Source organism: Epinephelus moara, chromosome 8 (assembly GCF_006386435.1).
Source record: "Epinephelus moara isolate mb chromosome 8, YSFRI_EMoa_1.0, whole genome shotgun sequence".
Classification (NCBI taxonomy): Eukaryota; Metazoa; Chordata; class Actinopteri; order Perciformes; family Serranidae; genus Epinephelus; species Epinephelus moara.
Window position 1 is genome coordinate 17,625,293 of NC_065513.1, and position 24,022 is coordinate 17,649,314.

General features: G+C 41.4%; 2 protein-coding genes across 4 annotated transcripts in view; one reads left to right on the top strand and one right to left on the bottom strand.

Annotated features, from left to right (window-relative positions):
• The window catches only part of slf1 (SMC5-SMC6 complex localization factor 1), a 37,131-nt gene extending 19,767 nt beyond the window's left edge, over window positions 1-17,364 (bottom strand). Inside the window, exons 1-15 of one of the 3 annotated variants that reach the window (XM_050051957.1) lie at window positions 17,154-17,364; window positions 16,647-16,758; window positions 15,478-15,556; window positions 15,126-15,351; window positions 14,885-15,038; window positions 14,557-14,679; window positions 14,291-14,356; window positions 13,638-13,784; window positions 12,248-12,417; window positions 11,469-11,603; window positions 10,825-10,978; window positions 10,493-10,661; window positions 9,353-9,498; window positions 8,427-8,536; window positions 3,882-3,961 (exon numbers count right to left, since the gene is read on the bottom strand). In XM_050051957.1, coding sequence (XP_049907914.1) covers window positions 3,882-3,961; window positions 8,427-8,536; window positions 9,353-9,498; window positions 10,493-10,661; window positions 10,825-10,978; window positions 11,469-11,603; window positions 12,248-12,417; window positions 13,638-13,784; window positions 14,291-14,356; window positions 14,557-14,679; window positions 14,885-15,038; window positions 15,126-15,351; window positions 15,478-15,556; window positions 16,647-16,757 — 1,870 coding nt within the window. In that variant the 5' untranslated portion in view covers window position 16,758; window positions 17,154-17,364. Of the gene's footprint in view, window positions 1-3,881; window positions 3,962-8,426; window positions 8,537-9,352; window positions 9,499-10,492; window positions 10,662-10,824; window positions 10,979-11,468; window positions 11,604-12,247; window positions 12,418-13,637; window positions 13,785-14,290; window positions 14,357-14,556; window positions 14,680-14,884; window positions 15,039-15,125; window positions 15,352-15,477; window positions 15,557-16,646; window positions 16,759-16,848; window positions 17,037-17,104 lie in introns of those variants that run through there. The other 2 variants (XM_050051958.1, XM_050051956.1) reach the window with 2 other exon arrangements.
• A 313-nt stretch (window positions 17,365-17,677) lies between these two features.
• The window catches only part of kiaa0825 (KIAA0825 ortholog), a 133,932-nt gene continuing 127,587 nt past the window's right edge, over window positions 17,678-24,022 (top strand). Inside the window, exons 1-2 of the mRNA XM_050050420.1 lie at window positions 17,678-18,037; window positions 21,678-21,830. Of these exons, the coding sequence (XP_049906377.1) occupies window positions 21,700-21,830 (131 nt within the window). The 5' untranslated portion in view covers window positions 17,678-18,037; window positions 21,678-21,699. The remainder of the gene's footprint in view (window positions 18,038-21,677; window positions 21,831-24,022) is intronic.

Genomic DNA, 24,022 nt, shown 5'->3' on the forward strand with positions numbered 1-24,022 from the left:
TTAACTGTATTGTGATTAAACAGTAATGTCTCAATTCATAACCTGGAATTTTACAACTATCTAGACGACAAGAAGACCTGACATGAATTCAGCCTTTTGACAAACCCCAAAGTATATCCTTTCATCATTAGAGGTGTAACAATACATCAATCTGGATTAACCAACAATCCAACATCATCAATGCAAAGTGAAAACATTGATACGTATCGTCATCTCCCAGATACACCTTTATTTTAAAATTACCATGGCATGTCTCGCCATTTCCGTCCAAGCGCACCTCCTTCCTGATAATTCAAAGGGTGCTAGCAGCCTAGTGCCATGCAGATAATGGGAAGGTGCCAAGAAAACTACAAAGAGGGTATTTACTGAGATTGTTTCATATTGCTTTCAGGCCCTGGAACTGAATCGAATCAAAATTGTATTGTGGCAGACTTTGCAATATCAGCAATCATATCGTACAAATAAATCAATATCATATTGTGACGAAACTTCTGATTTCCACCCCAAATCACCACACCTTTGCAAATGTTCAGCAGACAAGCCGGATACCATTCAGACACAAACGACTGCCAAGTTACAGGTCGGGTCACTCCAGTTCAATAACCCACTATCCTGTAGTGATATTTTACCAATTTGATTTTCACTCTTAAAATATGTGAGGGTAACATCAGAAAGCAGACATCAGTGGTTGAACAGTGTCAGAGTCATAAACAATAATGAGGTCAATCAATGAAGCAATCCGATATTTCCAATCCTAAAAATCAAAAACACCCAAACAGAGGTTGGTGCCCAATCCAAACTACAGTCCCTAATGAGTAAGCTGTACTGTGTGGCACGTCAGTGTTCTACATGGGCTGCTCTGCTATTACCGGGCTCTAAAACGCTGTGATTAAACACCCATTCCACTACACCCCATGTGTACACATCCTCGCAAATGCCAGGGCCAATCCATGCACTGTTAAATCACTTTAATGGCTCCAATTTGGACACAACGCCTCTATTATAGGGGTAATTGCATGCTCAGCATTTACAAGCACGGAAAGGATAAATCCGCCTGTCCTTTTCTATAAATCCCCCGTTTCACACTTTAATAGAAAAGTTAAATGTATGTGTTGCTCTTTATATCCCTCAGTCTGCTTGCTACACTCCTGTAAAGTGTCGCTTGGCCCGCCGATCCCTGGACCAAAAAGCTGCTGGAAGCCTGTAACAATGCTATTTGCGAGGAATGTGTTAGAAAGGTATTTGGTGCCAGTTATTGGATATATACGAAGACTACTGCTGTCGCTGGCTCTAAGCAACACGTTAATTTCCCAAAATCAAGATTACTGCAATGCAGCTTTCACAAAGAATTTATTGGCATTAACGTATGTGACCATCATTTTTACATTTCACTGGTGAAGATTTTAATATGGGACACCTCCATTTAATCAGTCAAAAACAACACTGGGCAGCAACAGCCCCTTGATGCCCTCCTCTCTGCCAACAGGAAGTAATAAGACACAAAAACAGAGTGTCTCTCAAATATTAGTGATCAAATCCACTGTGGCTTGTACACTGTTTTATTTGGACAAAGCTGTCTGCCAAATGAACACATGCAAAAGTAAATAAGCGTAATGTGAAAGCCAAGCTCACAAAAATCTTTTTCCTCTGTCGTCTTTTTGTTGCACTATAGTATGAACATATTTATTACCGATGGCACGTAGAGGTGCAGTAGGAACGTTGTGATTGATCAGGCACAGATCCGAATCAATATTCAGTGCAAAATCACTGGTTAGAAAAACAGATCATAAAATAGATGGGGCAATTAAATTATCATTACAGAGACAGTGTTTTCACTGCCCAATCTGCACCGCATAGGTTCCTCAGCTAGTTTATGCTCCAGTCTCGCTAGAGGTGGGCAATATGACCAAAATCTTCTATCATGGCAATGCTGTATAACATGGCAACGCTATATATTCCTATACAGTAATTGTTCTGTAAATTCAATAAGGAAATGGTTTAAAATAACCAAACGTTCTTGATCATATTTCCTTCTTTTATTTGGAACTTCCATACAAACAAAAAACCTCATTTGAGATACTTCGGTTAAATCTCAAATCAGTAAATATTGACTTATTTCAAAATTGAAGTTTAAGGGTTCCTGGGAACAATAATTCAAGTGTTTAGGTTTCTGTGTTTACACTTTTACCTTCCTCCTTCCCATCTGCAAAAATCATGTTACCTTGCAAGCGCTTGCGATGTAGCTGGATTAATGAAATCACATCATGTGAAAATCACAAACATCACATGAGAATTCAGCCCTGATTGGCTACATAGCATGCCCAGAACAGCTCCCAGGGTAGACACGGTATTGCCAAATCTCTATCAATGGACACATTTCTACCGTCACACAGTTTATACCATCATATGGCCCCACCCAATCCAGGTAGTGGGAAATAATGGCAGTCAAATAGTTTGGTTACAGTATGCTTGGGCCAAAAAAACTCCACTCAGGTTTAAGGCTTCAGCTGCTGTACCTTTTTCAAAAATAACAGATGAGTATGCCGTAACTTCTGACTGTGTTCAACATATAAAGGAATAACACTTTGATCATCTATTAAAGCACCAACTTTTTACATAGTTATTTCTCATTGCTGGATAAAGTTGCCTGGAGTAGCTCTCCATTCCCAAGGACAACGCACCTAGCTTTTGAACTGTGCTGCCTGAATGTTGACTTTAACAGTTTGTTTCAGGATGACATGAAGCTAAAAGCAAACAGATTTTAAGCGATGAAAAACACACAGCAGTTCTTGTTTGACAATCTACATACAGTATATTCAGGCTGATTTAGATTGAAATCTCTGCTGAGCCTCCAGAAGCAAATACGGAACTGAAAAAAAAAAAAAAAAAAAAAGAGAGCGAGAAGTTCATCCCAAATCCCTCAACCCCTCTCAGCTACTTTGACAAAGATACTGAGGTTTCAGGAGGCGAGACAGATGCTCCAAAGCAAAGCAGTGCAGCATATAAGAAAGCAAGCTTACATATGTGGGTGAAAAAGCCTGTGAAAGAAAGAGGGGAAGGGAGAGAGGGAGAGAGAGAATGGGATGAGAGGGCGAGAGGGGAGGATGCTGCGCCGATGGTTCATCAAAAATTAATGCCGACCGCATCGGTATAGAGATCACGTAGTGGAAAAACAACACATGCCAACAGCCTTGAGTCTCCTGCCCCCCCCTCCACCCCTCCTTCGCACCGGCACAGGGCCTTTCTGATCAGGTGGAGGGGGGAGATATGAGCTCTGACACCTTCAAGAGTTCACACAGAGTGCCATGCCTCTAATTGCAGGAAGTTCCACCAGTGCAGCCACTGTATATCTGCAGCACTACCCTAATTGCTGCATTTAATATCCCTAAAATGGAGATCTGAGGCGCACAGTGCGTACTAATATGTGTTATTGTTTGGTGCGAGGAAGCCATTATTTCTGTCCGTGCCATTTATTTATTTATCTTTTACTTTTTTAAAAGGTGAATAAGACATCAGGAAAAAGCTAAACAAAACAAAGAGCGCAGTGCTGAATATCAATGCGAATGGAACAAGTGGAGGAGGAGGCGTAATGCGGCCCAAACTCTGCCCCGAACATACACGACAGGCCGAATTATGCAGCCAAGTTGCCTTTACAGCTGACTAGATGGAAGCGTGGTCCGATGCAAATCAATCACTCTCTCCATACATTATGTGCTCTTCATTAAACTGAAAGTGATGACAGAGCTATCATGTCCCTCTTTACTGATGACCTAGTGCAGTGCATCAGTCCATTAAAAGTCCGCTCCTTGCAAATGTGCAGCGATATTGTCAAGCAGCAGTGAGTGTGCATATGTGTGTACGTGAGTATGTATGCACCATACCTGCTGCGTTGACTCTGTTCAAACCTCTGGGGACGTTCTCATTCTCCGGGCTTGTTTCTTTTACCAAAGAGCTCTGAGCACTGCATGGAGACAAAGGACATGGTCAAAGGGGTAAGAAGAAAATACGCATGTATGAGCTAAACTTAATTCAATAAGAGATTACCCATGATTTACATAAACAAGTCTAAAGTTTCAACGAGTGACCATTTCAGCATGGCAGTGAGGAGACCTAGCAGTACAGAAAGTGGAACGGGCACCACTGTAGTGTGAAGAGTGCTATTAGCAAATGAATCCCTTGTGGCGTCGTATCATTTTATATGAAATCTGACAATATCTGTCAAACCCCTACTGTGTTGGCCACACACACACACACACACACACACTTCACACACCCAATCCTCCATTCCCGCCTCCAAAGCACTTTTCCTCCCACTTAACGCCTCAAACGCAGAGACGGAGAATTCGATGTGAGCAAGCACATTAGGAGGAATAACTAGTAAAAGAAAGTGAAGCCTCTTCAAAGTAGTGGCGTGCTAATAGCTGTGGGCTGTCACTAGTCCTGTGAGTGGGTATGGGAGATCTGCCTGCATGAAGCCTGACAGGTGTCTGGAGTGTATACGTCTGTGCACGTGCGCGCGCACCACATTGAAGCGGAGTGCCATCCGTATTACAGGGAAGAGGCTTGTTCCCTGGTAATTGGCTTGTTCAGAAGCCAGGAAGGAGCTCCCAGCAGTGAGGAGGAAACACACGTCCTGTCACGTTGCTTGTTATTAGCAGGGACAAGGCTGAGAAGAGATGAGACGAGCTCTGTGTGCATGTGTGTGTGTGTGTACGAGAGAGTCCATAAGAGTGTCTGGTATAAGGGCGTACCGCATCTCATCTCGAACCACTTCACCCAAGTGTCCCTTGTCCATATAGGCTGGCAGCAGTGGAGGTTGACAGTACTTGGCTCGTGTACGCCCCGGTCTCTCCTTCCCTCATGGTCTACTTTAGGAGGCCAGCATGCTGTCAGTGGCCCAGCTATCAATTCTGGGCCTGGGGCAGAGCGTGCCCTTGGAGGCCGACTCTCAAGAAACTTGTGAGCAATAATGGAAGTGATGGGGAAGTGCATGTCGAATGCCACGGCGAGAAAAAAACATGCATTACATTTTCAATTTGCTTTAATTCTACCAAAAAGCTCATAGCAAAAAAAAAAAACAACAACATTTTATCTGGCTCCATTTTTGAAATATTAGTGGAGTTGATCTAGTTACAGGCTTCTCTCAAATCCAGCTGATATTGACTACATGCAGGTCTGCTCATAAGAAATGGAGCCAAAGTAATGACATAGTTAAATGGCTTGAAAAGATAACAGCAATACACAGAGCCTGATTAAACCAGCAGGAGAAAAATGTAGCTTCCCTTCTGCTAACAGCATTCACTGCCACGCAGCCAGCCGGCAAGTCAAACGGCCATCTAAACAGTCGGTCAATCAGCCGGCCTGTCAGCTTGGTATGGCTTGGACGTGTGCCCTGATGCCAGCCTGTCTGTTGGTGCAGAAGAAGCACACTCGCCATCTCACACACGACTACAGCAGCCTCAAGTCACAGTGAAAACAGCCTAATGGGTTCTAACAGCCAGAAATGAAAGATGAAGGGGTCATGTGGCCGCTCTCAACCTTTATGACCTGCTCCTGCTCTTTTCATAAATCCAATACCAAACATCTCGGTAGGATTTTCTCCTGTGTCCTACGGGCAGGTTGAAAACTCAGATAAAACAAAAGTGAAACCATTTTAAACCAATACTTCTCTACTGAAACCACAGTCGCGTCTGTGCTATTTAAACTCAGACTTTTAAAAATGTTGTCTCATCCTGTTAAGGACTATGAATTACTGACAAGTGCTCTAACAATAAATACAGTTGATTTCTTAAAATAAAATATTTAAATTATTTTACTGAATCAGAGCAGCTCCACCAACATAGAGGATTGTATTGAAAATGCTTTGAGATTGAGCGGTGTGTCAGACTCATACATGCTTCAACACAAGATGTGTTAATTGATTAAGAGTGTCAACATCACTGAAAATATGTATAATATCATGAACTCAAGCGTGAAAAATAAGGAAACAAGATTTCCTTTTGCTTTCTGTTCTCGATTCATCACAGGCTTTGTCATTTTGATTTCATTCTTTCATTCAGGGTCAAATGATTTTACATGCCCTTTGGCATTTCTTTATCTCATCCGCACAGATTGCATTCCTTGTTTTATTCAGTTCCTCTCACGTCTGTGTCAAAACAAACTAAACCCCTTAAAACTGTGGGGAAAGCAGAGTGCAGAAGGAGTAAAAAGCAGCAATGGAGGGAAGAGGGGAACGGGTCAATGCGTGAACCAGTAGCCTTCGCATGAACCTGTTCCCTGGTGGCGCCTGCCCTTCTCCAGGCCAACTACCTGCTGGTGGAAGAGCAGATGTCTGATACGAAGTATGGGGCCCGTGTGTGTGTGTGTGTGTGTGTGTGTGATTGCATTCAGAGAGGGATTAAGTATGCGAGGGCAGATCAAGAGAGGTGAAGAAGGGGGGGGGCTGAGAGCTGGTGGTCGTAAGGGAAGACACAAAGGCCTGATGGGATATCCTAGTCTGTCTATCTGTCGGCTTCCTGTCCAAATCAGACCCAGCAGTGTGTGTGTGTGTGTGTGTGTGTGTGTGTGTGAGGAGGGGGTCTAACCTCCCTTTGCACTCCTCCTGTCAGCCAGCACACACTGATAGGATCAGACCTGGGCATGACCCATCACATGCCAACTCCTCACGCTCCATCTGACCTCCATTTGCCTCTCTCCAGCTTTCCCTCAGTCCCTCCATTCATGCATCTCTGCTCCTCACCCCCACCCAACCACCCGCCCTCACACATACACACTCATCCTCTCTCCAGGTGTTCCTTTGTTCCTTTTTCACTCACATCTCTCACTGGGTTTGTACATTTTCACCCGTTTTGCCCTCAAATCTATGGGTGGAAATCTGACTATGGAGGCAGAGTAGACTGCTGCTTGAATAGCACTGTTGTTTTAGACACAGTAAAAGAAGATTCAAAAGTAAATGAAAGACTGATGCAGCTACTTTGATTTTATTACACAGCCTGAGTGACATTTGACTAGCGACATGTGTGCTGTTCAACACAAATTTTTGTTGATTTTTTTGCCCCCAAAACTTTTAAATGTGCACTTTGCTTTAAAATCTACAGTCAGTAACTTTTATAAAAATAACATTTTGCCATATTTGCTAAAAAAAAAATCATGGCATCCACAAAGTATTATGAGAAATCATGCCCCTCCCTCAACTATTGCCTCTAATGACATTCCCTAGAATCTACCATGGCGCACCAAAACAACCAATCAGAGCTGAGGACTCTCTAATGCAGCTGTCAATCATGTCAATCACTGCTCGTGAACTGTGGTCATACTGCCAAACTAGGCAGCGCTGATCAATTTCTCACCTCAAATGTTTTCAGGAGCATATTTTAGTGTACCATTTAGCTGGAAAATGAGAAAGTTTGTGACCCAGCCACCATGTTTAATATAGTAAATGGTAAATGGACTGAATTGGTATAGCGCTTTTCTAGTCTTCCGACCACCTAGAGCGCCTATACACCACATGTCACAGTCACACACATTCACACACTGGTGGCCGAGGCTTCTCTGCTTCTCAGTAACCATTCACTCGAACTCACACACCAGTAGCCGCTCTTCTTCTGAGCCACAGCCGCCACACCAAGCACTGCCCACCACTTGGAGCAAGTTTCTCATTTGACAGCTAAACAGTACACTAAAGTACGTTTCTGAAAACATCTGAAGCGAGAAATAGACATAGACAGATATTCTATCAGCACTGCCTAATTTGACCTCAGTTCAAAAGACATGATTAACGTGAATATCAGCTGCTCTGATTGGTTGTTTTCATTCATGTGCCGTAATGCCATTATAAGCAATGAGGAGGCAAAGGAACATTTTTTTCACAGATCATCTGTCTCATGTACTGCTGCATGTGGATGTGTTGACGAATTCAGCAAATACAACAAAAAGTTATCAATTATAGCTTTGAATAATCTTTTAGGGGGGACGCAACAAACCACAGTGAGAGAGAAAGTAATAACTGGATTTGATATAGTCTAAAAAAAGGGTTAAGCAACTGGGTATGTGCAAACACTCTGTTTTTTCCTGACTATATAAATCTCAAGCAATTAGCCTAAGTGTTTCTCTGACCACCTACAACATTAAGTCACAAGAGAGAAGAGCAGCAGACTTGTAATGATCTGCACAGACTGCCATTTGAAATTCCCAGGCTGATCTTTAAACATAAGTAAATTTACTTAAGGTTTGGTAGTTTAAAATGTAGTACAAGACAAATGAGAAGGCATGTGTAATTTAATGTATTAAGTTATCAAGAGTAAGCTATTGCACATGTGCAGCCCCTGCTTCTACATGTATGTGCTCACATGTTCTGCCTAGGGCTCTACTGAACATGTACCTGAGAGACTGACAGTGGTATGGACAGAGAGCTGTGTGTAACTGACCTGCTGCCGGTCCCCTGGCTCGTGCAGCTGTGGGAGGTGGGTCCGGTCCTGCGGCAAGCACCCGTGGGACTCTGAGCTAAACTTCCCAGAGCAGGCAGGTAGGACATTACCTGTCAGAAGTTACACAGACACACACAGGGTTAGACAGTGCCTTTACACTGCAAGTCCATGATAGTGTGTCTTCGGGGGACTGAGGAGGAACAAAGACATCAGTGAGTGAGAAAGCCAGATGTTCTGCAGCAAGGAAATGTAATGTGTAGACCACATTGGCCATCTTTGTGACCCTAGCAGAGACCTGTAATACAATCTATAGCAATTTTCACACTGCTAAGTAAACTAATACTTAACATCTGTGTTTTACGTTTTTTTACTGTAGCACAAAAGCACAGGAGAAAAAGGGAACCGAAGTAATTACAAGTGGTGTATTTATCACAAACTTTTTAATCAGTAATGTAGTTAGTTTCTCCAGTTACTTTATTTGCTGTTTTTTTCCAAACAAACATTGGTGTGTGTTTGTGTGTGTAGTTTTACCAGGATTGGCGGATACTGCATGCTCTTATTTTGCCAAAATCACTTTCAAAGCAAAACAAAAACAAAAATCCAGTAAATAAACTGAAAATAGGTGCCAACTGAACTTTTACAAAGCGTCATTCAGTGTCTTCATGACTTACTTACTGAACTAAGCAGCACATGCCTGTTGTGATTCACTCAAGTAAGAGGTGCATGCCGAAAATGACAAAGCCTGTCAATGGCAAAATGAATACAGGACTGATGAAAAAATTAGGTTTCCCGTGGGTAAGTAATGGGAAATGTGAAGCGAGTGAAAAACGAGAAACAGTCATTCACACACACAAATACACACATGCACACACACACACACACACACACACACACACACACACACACACACACACACACACACACACCATTTTCTTGAGAGAGAGGGGTTCATCTCCAACTGTGAATCCATTTCTGCAGCAAAGACTTCTGAATATGGCATCTGCTATCACCAACTTAAGTCTGGTAGATTGAATCTTGACAACCAGCTCTGCCAGAGCCACCGGAGACACATCTACAGGACAAAACGGAGGGAAAATACGTCAAGACACCATAATGTCAGTAATTAATTTATTGATTGAAATTTAATAGATTAAAAGACAAAGCTGGTCAGAAGCAGCCCATTCGCAAGAATAAAATTATACAGCATTGTAGGTTCCTGCAAACTGCAGAGACACTATGTTTTACACATATTGTATCATCATTTCTGAAGAGACGCAGGTCAGATTACATGTATATGAGCAGAGTTTTTCATCAGGAGATGGAGGGGATGGTGGATGGCATGACAGCTAGGCAAGATGGTCCCACTGTTTGAGGCCACTGACATTTCCTGCCATGTTTGTGCTGACCAGTTAGGGTATTTTAGGTCAAAAATATGACATTTTCCTATCTCCGACCAACTGTTTTTTTGTGCTTAAACATAACTACACATTAACCACAATGTTGTCATAAATAAAACTGAAATGTAAAGTTTTAAAATATTGATGTAACGAATCTGAGGTTTGCAGAAATGTCCAATGCAAACATTTATTCTGACCCATGTGTTGTTCTAGCACAGCAGCTTACTGATGCCACACCAGGAAAAAAACTGATCAGTATCAGGTAATAACATGAAGAGTTGATGATATTCTTCATATTTTTTACAAGATATTTTTGTTATAACAAGTGTTACAAGAATTTCATGTTATACAATCTTTTAAAAACGTGAAAAACATCTTGTTATGACAAGAAACTTTTTATGTTATTATTTGATACTAATTAGCTTTTTTTCCTAGTGTGGCATCGATACGCTTCTATACAGTAGTGCACTGCTATACGTTTAAAATACAAAAATATAATGGTAATTATTCAGGTAAAAATTGGGACTGAATTACTTGAAAATAATGTTTTATTGCACGCTGTATTTTCTAGTGCAGTATTTCTAAAAGTAGTAGCAGCTGAAAAGTAGCATGTGTACAAGAGTATTTGTCTCACACTCAGTCAGACACACAAACTTGAACCTTACATACCCTGGCTGATAACAGCGAAGTGCTCCGCTAGGTCTTTTAGACCCTTCTCCACCAGACTCTGGTTGAGTTTGAAGTGCTGCTGACACCAGAACTCCACCAGCACAGACAGGAGGTCCAGCAGGGTGTCCACCAAACACAGCCTCTGCTTCTCATCATTCTCAGCGCAGTCCTTCAGTAGAGATAAACAAGATCACAGCATGTAGTTAGCTCAGTCTAGGAGTAGGAGTACCTTTGTTTTTTTCTGATCACAAATCTGACCCAAATGGCATTTCTGGGGGGATGTAACACACTTTGCCATGAGAATAACAATGCACGAGCTCCAGAGTATTTACCTCAATGACAGCCTGCACCAAGAGCTGGGTTAGTTGTTTCACAGCTCGGGACAACAGCGTGGTGCGCTCCCATACAGTCCAGAAGGTTCCATACAGCAAAGATCCTGATGCTGAAGCCTGAGAGACTCCGGTTTCCTGAAGCAGCACAAAATCACTGCGGCAGAGAAAAGCAGGGGTAAATAAAGGAGGAATACACCATCTAATGTAACAAATAAAATAGTTTATGTAAGAAAAAAAAACATGGCATAAACATTTAATTTAATTTTAGTCAATATTTAGATACACTTTAGTATTAGCGAATAATTGTTGACTTGAGGGTTTTCAAATAATGTGCAACAAAGTGCAACCTGAAAAATATTATACATCTAGTTTCATTTAAGACTTCAAATTGTATATGTTACCAATAGACTCCAGCCAGCTGTAGGGCTATGAGTCACTTCCATGCTTTGGATTAAAATAAACATGTCCCAACACCTTTGTGCTGCTATGCAAACCAGCTTAAATACCAGAGTTTGTTCTACTATTTCTGGAACAGGTGAACCCCCCCCCCACAACTCTGTTCATGCAAGAAGGATTAATTGACTAAAGAGAAAGGCAAATTTGCCCTGCCCTATCTCCCGCACTGTATGTATCAAAGTTGTTACCCGGCAGAGACAGCATGGAGTTCCCCCTGGAAGAGCTTGAGGAAAAATGCCAGGAGGTCACTGTGGAATTGTAACAGTGTTGGCAGGGCAGGTCCAGGGAGCGGGTGACAAGTGACCTCACTGGACAGGCAGTAACTGCAGGAATACACACATACAGAGAAACAGTGCAAAAATTATTTTATTTCTGCGTTTTCAATAAATGTCAAGAATGCTTGTTAATTACACAACGTTGGTGTCTGTTTCCTAACATAAGCGCTACCTCCAATATTGCATACCATGAACTCCCTAATCAGTATGTGTGCTATCATTTAAGATACTGTTGTGCAAATGAAAAGCAGTACGCATTTTTTGGACGCACTGACCTCCAATTACTATGTCACTTCCTGCCGGTTGGAGATTCATCTCTATGGTAACACATGTCAACCTTAACTCTACTGGCAATTTCACATTTTTAAAACATAGTACACCTAATTGAAGCATTATTGATGTTAGAGAGCTGTCTTGATTGCCATCTGCCATTGTCTGTTCTGAATGTTGTTGTCTACCACATTGCATTGTGGGATATTTATGCCAGTGTCGTGTCCAGTGTTTGCATACTTTAATATTTCACCAGAAACAGTGCACAGTTGATGCACTATTGGTTTAATACTAAGGTTTTGGACATACTAAAAAATATCACACACTGTTTTAGAGCACTGAATAGTCTGTTAGTATGGAATTCGGACGCAGCCTTAACATAGAATTATTTGACAAGAAATCCCACGTGATATGAGGTTTACCTGATGGCTGTCTGGAGAAAAGGCCACAGGCCTGTTTTACACCGAGGACACTGCAACACCTGAGTGAAATATTTTTTCACTTTGCTGGGAGCCAGCCAGGGAGGATTGGTAATGAGCAGGTTACACATGACCTGCTGGAAATTTCTCAGGAAGACAGATGTGGCGTTACCCTGTGACATCATGGACAGACAATGATACAAGTTTGACTGGTTTGTACATTTGCATTCAAAGTAAAAATGAAAAACATACAGCACAGATAAGCCTAACGACAGTGATCCAAAAACAAACCAAAACAAAAACTTGAATTACAGCTTCCCGGTTTCATGCCTCTGTGTACCAGTCATGTTGCACAGTTTACATTCATGTCTAAGAAAACAAGGATGATTCACACACATCTCCAACCCCCCCCCCCAGCAGCACAGAAGATCTATACAATCAGCACAGTTTCAACGTGGACACCCAAGATTAGTGTCACCAATTCAGTGACTGACCAAATTTCCCCCCTTCTGTTCCTGGGATTTGATGTTGAGTGATGGCCAGAAAACCCTTGACATTTTATCCTATTAGACATTTGTGTAAAACTTTGTCATAATTAGTGAATGAAGTCTTGGCCAAAAACATGTTTTGTGAGGTCACTGTGACCTTTGACCATCAAATTCTAATCAGTTCATCCTTGAGTCCAAGTTAATGTTGGTGCCATATTTGAAGAAATTCTCTCAAGGCGTTCGAAAGAAAACGCATTCACACGAATGTAACAGATGTAAGGTCACTGTGACCTTAGTCTGAGTGGGCGGAAGTTCGCTGCATAGATCAGTCTCTCATTGGGCGGAACGAGCTACCTGCTGAAGTCCCGCCCTACCACCTNCTTAAAGTGAGAGTCAGCCCAGCCAGACCTTTCTTTTCTTGAGAAAGGTCTGGTGAGCTAGACTACTGTGACCTTGACCTTTGACCGGCAAAATCTAATCAGTGCTTCCTTAAGTCCAAGGGAGTGTTTGTGCCAAATTTGAATAAGTTCCCCCAAGGCTTTCTTGAGATATTACGTTTATGAGAATGAGGTAGATGATGTCACAACAACCTTGACCTTTGACCTATGGCCATCAAACACTAATCAGTCCATTGTTAAGTCCCAGTGGACATTTGTGCCAAATTTGAAGATATTCCCTCGGGGCGTTTCTTGAGATATCGCGCTCATGAGAATGGGATGTATATACGGACGACCTAAAACATAATGCCTCTGGCTGCGGCTATCGCTGTTATGGAGGTAGAAAAACCAAAAAAGGCAGCTACCAAAATTCTAAAATATAATGAAGCAGGTTATACTTTCATGCAGCCCCTGAGGCTAATGAAGCAGCAGGTGGGAATTTATGCACTCTGGTAATTCTGGTCCTACCTGCTGTGCATATTCTAAGAGGGAGATCAGGTATGGCACTGGTGGCAGCAGGCCGGGGAACACAGCACTTCTGATTGAATCCAAGGCTTCAATGAAGAGGCCGCACTCTATCATAGTACCAACGTTGCTGAAGTCTGTCTCTGTAGCCTGGAGGAATAAAAGAACAATGATGAAACGTAAGCGATATATGGAAAGGAGGAGAAAACACTGCACTCTAAGAGACGGGCGGCAGAAAGAGGAGGGCAGGAGGGTAATGGGAATAGGAAGTGAATGGGCATCAAAAGTTCCTGGAGGTCATTTCTGACTGTCTGTTACTGGCAAATAGCATATGGATTCAGAAAGTACAGAATGGAAATACACGAGCACTTATAATAGCAATCTGATGGAGATCCACTTGGGTAAGGTATGGACAGGACGGTGGAGAGTATTGTTAATAGGCCTGCCAATCAAAACTCTCAGATCAGCTGACAGTGGTGGTTAGATCGGTGACCTGAGTATGATGCGCCCTTGCTCTCGATGTCACTTTCCATTGAAATGTATGACACAAAGGAAATTGAATGCCCTGATCTTCTTGATGAAACACATAGTTATTTTAGAGATGTAAGGTAGTGATCAGGGGTGGGGAAGGGGGGTGGGTATGTGTGCATGTCTACCTGGAACTGTGGACGGTATGGGTCATTGTAACCCATAAATTCAAGGAAGCACAGTCTCGGGCGGCTCTATAGCAAAGACACCATTAACAATGTCAGATATATACATACAACACAAGGACAAAAAAAGTAAGTTCAAGTAAGCAGAATGTAAGCCAACTAAGAGCTTATTATATGATGACTAGAAACTACGTTTCTCTGCAACATGCTTTCACACACACACACACACACACACACACACACACACACACACACACACATATCCAGACCTCCTGTTTGATGACATAGTCCCTGAGTTCTGTTTCCAGGCTAGAGATATCCACAAAGTTGGCCTTCTTCGTCTCTGATGCAGCATGATCATTGCTTATGTCAAACATATCCACGCAGTTGCTCTGCCAGAGAAAAACACGGCAGCAACAGTAGAAGACTTTTAATATTTTCAAGCCAATATTCCTACAATTAAAAAGCATTAATATAAATTGTTAAATAGGTTTGGGCAACCAATCAGAAGCAAAATAAAAGCCTTCAATACTTGAGCGCTGATTGCACATAAATGAAATCAAGACCGCACCTTTTACATAAATAAGTTTAACTTACCCCAAAGAGGTGCTGGACAATGTGGCTTACAGGGTAGCAAGGAGCATTATGGGATTTTGAGTCCCCAGTGAAGGGTTTCGCCATGACATGTGTGACAGAGGCATGAGAAGGAGGAGGGCATCGGTATACTTTTGCCCTGCCTGCTTTTAGAAGCCTGGGAAAGATTAAAATCATTTAGTATCATACTCCACAAAATTATGAATGGATTGTTGGGATTGGCGATAAAGTAAAGACATCCCACCGTCTGAACATGGCCCTGCGTGTGGGTTCCTGGACCATGAGGAGCACCCTCCAGCCCTGGAAGGCTCCTGCTAGCCTTCCACTGGCCACCTTCTCCCTCCACTGCCTGACAGGGTAGAAGGGAGACGTGGCACCTGTGGAAAAGGCAACTTCATAGGGTCCCTCTGCGAGCCAGGAGCCATGCTTAAAACTGTCCAGCACGTATTCTGGAGTCACAACCCACTTTCCTGGTCAAGGCAAATGAAAGAGAGAGCAGCAGTGTTTTGTAGGTAGTTCAGTTAGATGATAAATTCAAAACGATAAGATATAACTTAATTTTCATCACTGTAATAATAGCAATCATCATGACTGACCTGCAGCACAGGCTGCCAAAAACTTCTCACTGGACAAAACCTGAGGGACTATGAGATGGGTGCTGGCATGCTGATAGACCTAGAAGACGATCAATGCATCAGTCTAATGACATGTAACACACAATTATAAGTGGCAGACAATAAGAAGTGGGTTTTCATATGTCATAAATACAAGATGTTCCTGTAGGTGGGTCTGTATGATATGGTTAAAATTAAAATCAAATAATCTAATTGTTGCACACTGCAAAGAACTGTGTTCCGCTGTTACGTGTTTCAACACTCGATTAACCTTTTCAAAACTGCTAAGTATATACCAATAGATACATATGAAATAAAACTCTGTCATATATTAAAAGTAGATATATGAAACCACACATAACTATCGTAAAAGTTGTGAAAACCAAACTACAGTCGAACATCAGTTGTAAACACTACAGTATTAAGCACATAGTCTCTCTTAGTGTGTACACATCTACCTGGCAGGCACTACGCACACTGACAGAGAGACTAACTGCTGTCAGCCAGAGGCAAAATTTTCTGCATGTGTACCGACAACACAAAGACCCAGAACCACCGTGTTCTCCAACTCCTTGCTACACGTGGCAGTTAACTGTCGATCTGTGATACATACAGTACACTGCCGCCAGTGCCACTGTCTGATTTATTCACTCAATTACAGTTAGTACTGTAATATACTAAAATACTTTCACACAAAGTGGGTGCTATAGGAATACAAAGATTAAAAGTCTCATAGTTAGATACTAGATTTAGGGCCCCTTGTTTGCGGTGACACACTACCATCGTCTGGCTCCCTATCCCTCACGTCATAGCTTCATGGATCACTTAACGGACTCAACATTCATTGGAGTAAATGTACTAACATTCGCTGGTTCTTTAAAATGCAAAGATTAGTTTGGTCATGTTAATTTAAGCTTCTAGGCTACTTGTGATACTAGTAACCATTTTTAGGACATCACACAAGCTCTGGTTAAGGTGTGAAGGGCATTAATATGATTTGTTTATCATCTAACACTGAATAATAATAAGATATCAGAAAAAAAAGGAAGTTAATCATCAGATGCAGGCCCTTTAAAACAAAATATTTTACAGTCTTGGTTGAAGTGCATCTGCCATTTCTCCCTAACTGTCTTTGAGGGATCTGTACTCACAGAGCCACCCATGTATGTTCCCCCCAGCTGCTGGATGCACTGGACCAAAACTCTCTTTTTCTCACGGGTCTTGATCCCAGAGATCTGGAAAACGTGCGTACTGCTCGCCATCCTGACAAAGACATATAAGCATAGACAAAGTGAGGCTGCAATTCTTGTTTGACTGCATGACTTGGAATATGTTAACTGCACATTAACATACCATAGGGAAAACAGGGAGGGGATCATTTGTAGTGGTTTAACTACATATGACGACACTTGATGACACGTTTAGGGCATATCATTTGACTGAGTCGGTTATATAACGTTAGACAGGTAGGACAAAGTTATTTGCATGCAAACAAAACAACAAGATAAACAGTCTCTGCAGCAGCTCCTCTAATAACCTTGCACCTGTAGGCTACAGTCTCAGGGTTCACTGGATTACCAAAAACCAGAGTTGATTCTTGTTCATTTACCAGTGGTTCAACTTCAAGTACTCTTAAACACAGCTGACCGATCAGGTACCTTTCCTCATACCACCGATGATGAGTCTGATGTCCTCCCAATTACGTTCAGGCGCGCCAAAACTCCAACACTGACATCGAATAACGTGGGCAGTGTTGTGTCCCAGCGTTTGGCAGTTCCTTCCAAAGATATGTTCAACTTCGCGAAAACAAATACATTTTGAATTGATTATTAGTGTTAATAAACATGTCGATATGTGTTTGCGACTTCACCGCCCAATTGCCATGTGTTGACAGCTTCGCGGCACAGCCAACTATTTCGGAGAGGGGAGTTTTTTCATGTAGTAGTATTATCGATACGTATTATCAACGTTTAAACAACAATGTCTTCGATAAAAAGATGTAAGAATGAATTGAAATTATTAACTTTAATAGCATTTGATCGAATATTGGTAGAAAACGCATACAATTCCGACATAATGGAAAAAGTCCACCCCCATTTGGTTTGCCAGTTGGAATCCTCCATAAAGCGGAAGTTTTCATCGAGTTACTTCCAGGTTGTTGTCACGGACGCTTTCTATCCCCGGAAATAAGGATAATAACATATCGCACAGCACTGATTGATTAGCGGGGATCGATTGATAATATTATCTTGATTCTAACAGAGAGTCTGCTCATGAAACCGCTCGGCTGTTTATTAAAACGGCTCCGTTAACGTTCAGTGACAGCGATAGATAAGCTCCCCATCGCAGTAGTGTCATTGTATTAACCTGCGTGGTGGCACACTTGATGCTGAATTGTATTGGTTTATGGTTTATAGCCACACATAGCTGCCGTAGACAAATGTCAGCAATAAGGAACTCGCACATGACGGTGTCCATATTTCCCCTACCTGTGACGTATTGACATCAAAACGAGAGGCAAATATAAAGGAGCTTATGAGAGGTAAGATACAAAAAACATGCATGTGTTGTCGCTCAGAGTAACACTGAATTACACAGGTGCCACGTGAACCCACTGCATTTTGTGAAAAATACAGATCAGCAAAATCAGCGAGGAGGCTATAGTGTCAATTCTTTATGTAGAGCTGCTGTAGAAGATGTGTCTGGTCACATGGTCAAGTACCACAAGGAGGGAAAAGTCAACAGCTCTGCAAGTTATGGTCTCTCTTTTTCTCTCTGTCATTGATGTGTTGCTTACATCTACAAAAATATGTTTATTGTTAACACCAGAAGAAAACTATGAGAGTAAAGTAGCCTATAATCAAATAAGCAATATTATTACATGTTGATTTATTATTTAAGTGAAATTAAAAATACCAATAAATTTGCTAGGTCCAGCTTCTTAAATGTGATCATCTGCCATATGATTTTGATTTTTATTATTGGTAACTGCATAGATTTTAGTGTCGAGCTGCTGTTTGGACAAAACAAAAAAATATTTTATTCTATTTTATTTGTTTATTTATTTTACAGGTTTTTTTGACACTCTAAGGATAAAGGGATTGATCAGTAATCAAATCAATCTGATCCAAGAACGATGACTAAACCCCAGCATACCAAAAGATACTAGATGAGACTGTTTTAAAATTAAACTAAAATGTTTCCAAATGATAATATAATGCATTTTTTGAGCCATGATGATGAAACCATTAATCGATCATTCATTAGCCATCATCAACAACAATTTAGATAGTCAATCATTAATTGATTATTTGCAAAATTCATAAATGTAATGATCTTCAGCTATCCTTTGTTTTATACTGAGTTGGTGTAAATTGAATACCTTTGGGGTTTACGTGTTGGTTGGATTAAAAAAAAACATGAAGTTTAAAGCACAGTCTCACATCAGTGTCTGGTTATTTAAGATTTTTTTTTCACTATTATCTGACATTTTATACAGTAAAAGACTGATCACTTATAATAGATCTGTTAATAATGCAAGTAGTTGTTGCGTTACGCCAAATTCTGTGACCTGTCAGAATCTGTGACCCCTAAAACCCAACTCTAACCACTTAACAATTAACAAAACTATGACATTTTTTTTTACCAGTATGTATTGACTGTATTTACTTTGTATGCCAGATTGTCACCCATCCAGTTACTAAATACAACTAATAAAACCTTTATGTTTATGTCAGTTCCCCTGCTGTAAATGCATGTTTAGGATAGGAGTTTTTAGTTCACTGAAATCATGACTGTTGGGATGTAATAAGCCGCGCAATATGAACTGCTCCACTGTGACAATATTGTCTTGCTTTCCAATAGTTGTAATTGACTCATTGCTCAGTGTACTTTTAATACTGTTGAATGATGATGATTATTCTACAAAACAGCAATGACAAGTAATATCAGGATTAAGTCATGTATTATTCATTCCCTCAGCGTAGGCTAATCACATGGGCATTTGTTATGATGATGCCAAGTTGTTGCACCGCAATTTTAGAGCAGTCTTACATAACATATTTTAAGACGATATTATGTACACATATTTCCCTATGGTGTAGAAAAAAAGTGACCAATATATTTTAACAAGATTAGTGCCACCTAAATTGAGCAGAACTATCACTATATCAGATCTGATGAGACTAAAGCCCATCACTAAGCAGACAGGACTTATTGTAAAGAGGAAAATCAGTCAGAGGCAGTGCAGTGTAGCAGGACCACATGGTTGCACAGTAACAGTGAAGCCATGTTCCCCCCCTGGGCATGCATGAGATAGTTTTCAGCAGTATTGTGATCTTAGAATATTCACCTATTTAATCTATTATGTTTCTTTTACAGCAGACTGTTAGGTACCCCCTTTAAAATAATGTTGACTTTAACTTGACATGCTCTAAGTGGCTTTAAAGCGACGGCCTGGGGGACGTGCTGCTAAATATTTCAGGACAAACTCATTACTGTAAATGGGCCTGTGTGTTAGCCTAGCTGGGGTAGACAGGCAGCAGCAAGAGAGATAGGACAGTGATGTGTGTGTGTGTGTGTGTGTGTGTAGCTGGGTTTCTTCCTCTGTTCTAATAGCTGTGGAGTGGTTGTCTGAGGCAGGCAGCGTCTCAGCGCCTGGCCCAGTTGTCCCTGTTGCAACACTATGAAACGCACAGGGGCTCCTCCAACATCTGCTTTGTAAAGAGCTAATGACAAGACAATGGAGACCGGATGATTTAAAGTATAGTACTAATGAGGCCCTGTGTGCTGCTTGGAGAATCCTGACACACACTCACTTACATGTACACACTCATGCTCAAGATAACAGATGATATGTTGGGGAGACCAGGAGGTAGACACCCAGTAGACATACTGTAGAGTGTACACGTTCAGACCGTCTGTCCATCTGTCTGTCTGTCTTTTTTACACTTAAAGAGTGTGCTGAAGACTGCACACACACACACACACACACACACACACACACACACACACATTATTCATAATCACACACTGTCTGGCTCAGCCCAAATAATTACAATGTTGAGTTCCTAATCCATGGATTTAAAATTTTATTCCCTTTCTGCAATGGCTGCGCATAGACCCCTTCTCAGACAGTGGCGCAGAGGGAGCGTGATGATGAGGGGAAACAGTAAGAGAGAAGAAGAGAGGGAGAAATAATAAAGGACAAGCTTAACTGGTGAGGCTGTCAGCGGAGGAAAATAATATTTGTCCAGCTGGACAGGCCTCCCTTTGTGCAGGCTAAATGAATGTTGAGCTTCCTGTCTGCCCTGTCAGGGAGAGTGGCATAGACTGTATGCAGCAGCGAAGAAGCGGAGCGGAGTGTGGGGAGCTGTTTGGAGTTTGACAGGGATTATTAAAATCAGAGCAGATGACGAGGAAAGGGGCGAGAGGCGGAGTGTGAGAAAGCCAAATTGACACAGACACTCTCCATTACCTTCCACTTGACTCACGTTGATGACAATGTTGATATGAGACCCAGCAACGCGGCACCAGCGTGGGATTGGCTGTTAGCATGAGCGTTAAGCACCACAGGGTAGGGGGGCGGCCCTCAGTTGTGGCAGAGACGTAAGGAGATGAGTTGTTTATTTAAAGCCTCGACTGAAGAGCATCTCTCCTCATTGTTTATTTATTTGGTCTATTTTTTTTTTTTTTTTTTTTTTTTTTTTTTTTTTTTTTTTTTGCTTTGTTAACTCACTGTAGTGTCAGTAGGTGGAAATGGTTAGAGGCTGAGGCAATGCATTTTGATCAGGGGTCCTCCCACTGCAAATGATTGTCTAAGGACAGAGGAGGGGAACTGGAAGAAACTGTTTTTGTAGATGATAAGCTTCCTTTTGTTTCAGGTGTTTCAGGTGCAATTGATTTGTGCCTCCTAATAAGACTCCAGTTTGAGGAGATTTCAAATTATTATAGTCCACATGACTGTCGGCGTGTGTGTACAGAGTGTGCGTGTGTGTTCAGTGTCTTGACAGACAGCTGTGATAATACAACACTCCAGATCTCTGTTATTTGGTGTCAGTCTAAATTGTTGATTTAATCCTGACACCAGTGCTGTCTTTCTCATTATTTTGCTTTATGAACTGGTACATGTCATGTGGAGTGTTTCTAATGTTATAGTCATCTCTCTCTCTTTCTCTCTCTAGTTCCTTCTCCCTGCAGAGCGGTATGGAGTGGCCTGGGGATTTTCCTCAAGATCATGCTTTTGTGGAGCTGCTGGTTCCAGGGGTTTCCAGTGAACTGGACTTTGAGCAGCTCCTAAAAGACACAGAGGAGAAACTCAATCTTAATGCCAACAGGTCAGTCAAAATAGCAAAAGCATTAACTTAATATGCCCTCTTGATTCCTTTTGAGCTTGAATTAGTATAGTTTTGTCCTTAAAGTTTTCCCACATTTCTCTGACTTTCACTTGTCCCCCACTCACTTTTACACCACTTTAAGAATTTAAACTTCATACTGTCAAACCCAGATTCAAATTAAGTACTGTCCCAGTTGACAAAGGCGCCCCAAATAAGAAGACGTGGACGTGACAGTAGAGTTTTTAAAGTGGACTGTTTTGGGGGGGATTATTTCCTGGTGGGACCTCTCATTTCGTCTTGTAAATCTCAGGTGAATGACAGGAAGTGGAGCGCAATATAATGCGCAATTTAGTATGAGAGCACAACACTGGCACAATTAAATAAATGTAAAACAGTAGCTTTGACAAAACATAATTAAAGCTTCATGTTTGCTTTGATGGATTATATCACTTCTCAGAAAACATCTGTGGAAGCTGTTGTTCACACTGTACAGAGATTAAGGGCTCTGATTTCTTTATGCTGAATGTGTACAGACACTAGCAGGAGTGATTTTAAAGAGAGGCGCAACCCGCATGACTGACAGACTGGGAAAAAAAGCCAGTCATATTGTTTACAATGGCAGCAATATGAGCAGTGCTCCAGCGGTAGAAATATTAAATCATGATTAAAAACTGAAAGACTGCATCCATATTTTGGTCTGTTTTTCTTCTTCTTTCTCTCTTTGCCACTATGTCTTTCTCATTATCACTCCACGAGGATTAATCATGTCAGTCTCCCAAATTAAAACGTCCAATTTACCAATCAAGCACCTTCATCAGTGTTTAAAAAAAAAAAACATATTGCAGACTCATTCGGAGAGCATTGTAAACGCAAACACACATTGCTGAAATGTCATGTGTCGTGAGCTCCAACAAAAATCCTCACTTTTGCAAATGCCTGCTTTAAAAAACATCACATTTAATTTAAAATAAAGGCAGAAGAAAATCCTCCATTTCATCAGTTTCTGCTTTCCTCAGTTGGAAATAAAAATATTAAGAGAAACCTGTTTAACACAACGACCAGAAATCAGGTTTTTCTGCCATAAAAATCTTATTTCCCGACCCTCTACACAGACGTCTAACAGACAGTTAGTTCACGTGATATGCAGCACAAAGACCTGTGACAGGTAAAGTGTCACTGTGGCAGCGGTGCTGAGGAATGAAAGGAAAGATCACTGCTCTAGCTGTGTCTTGTTGTTGCTAAAATATAGCTAATCAAATCCAATTTGTGATTATAACTGACTGTGAAACTAAAATCAGTAAGTCAGTTTTTACAGCTGTTTGTGAAATTCAGGCACATTTGCACAACAGGGAACAAAGTGAACTGACAATGACTGTCCTTTTACTGTGCAGTCAGAAATGCACAAAATTAAAAGTGTCATAGACAGTATAAGACTAAACTAAATTCAACCCTTGGCTCAAACATATGGAAGCACAGAGAGAAATCTGAGCAGTTACAGGTAACTGTGGCTTTTAGACTAACCAGCCTTAACCTGATTTCTCTCAATGACCTGGTTTGTCACACATGTGTAAATGTAGTTTGAGTGTTAATGGTTGAGCTCATTTGAGACACCTGGATTGAGATTCATAAAGAGACCATGATCAAACTTTAAAAATGATCTCAAAAAGGGTCAAGGTATTTGATCACATAAACTGACAGAGGAATCTTTCGTGGTGGTTCGTGGTTTCATTAATTAATGGAACAATCTTGCCATCGTGTGTTATCGAAGAAAATGCGATGTGGCAACTTATTTTTTTCCCCGTACACTGTCACCGAAGACTGAAATATAGACGTCTGTCAATGATGGCAGACGGGAATAGTTGGAGAGCACAAATAGACTGATAAAGAGAGAGACATGGAGGGTGAGAGAAGAAAAGAGAAATCTATATTTCAGGTCTTTTATCGTTTTTGGCGTTGTGAGGCTGAGGGCAGATGATGAAGGACAGGCTAAATGTAGCAAGTGAACAAAGCCTCACTCTGGCACCATTAGTGTCTGGGACTCATCCCTTCCTCTCTCTCTCCCTCTCTCTCTCTGGCTCCCTCCCCTTCTCTCTCTCTTTCTTTCCTTCCTCCTTCTAAATGGGAACATAATAATTGAAGATTCCACATCTTGAAACGAAAACCCTTGGGTAGGTAATTCAAGGCTTATTACA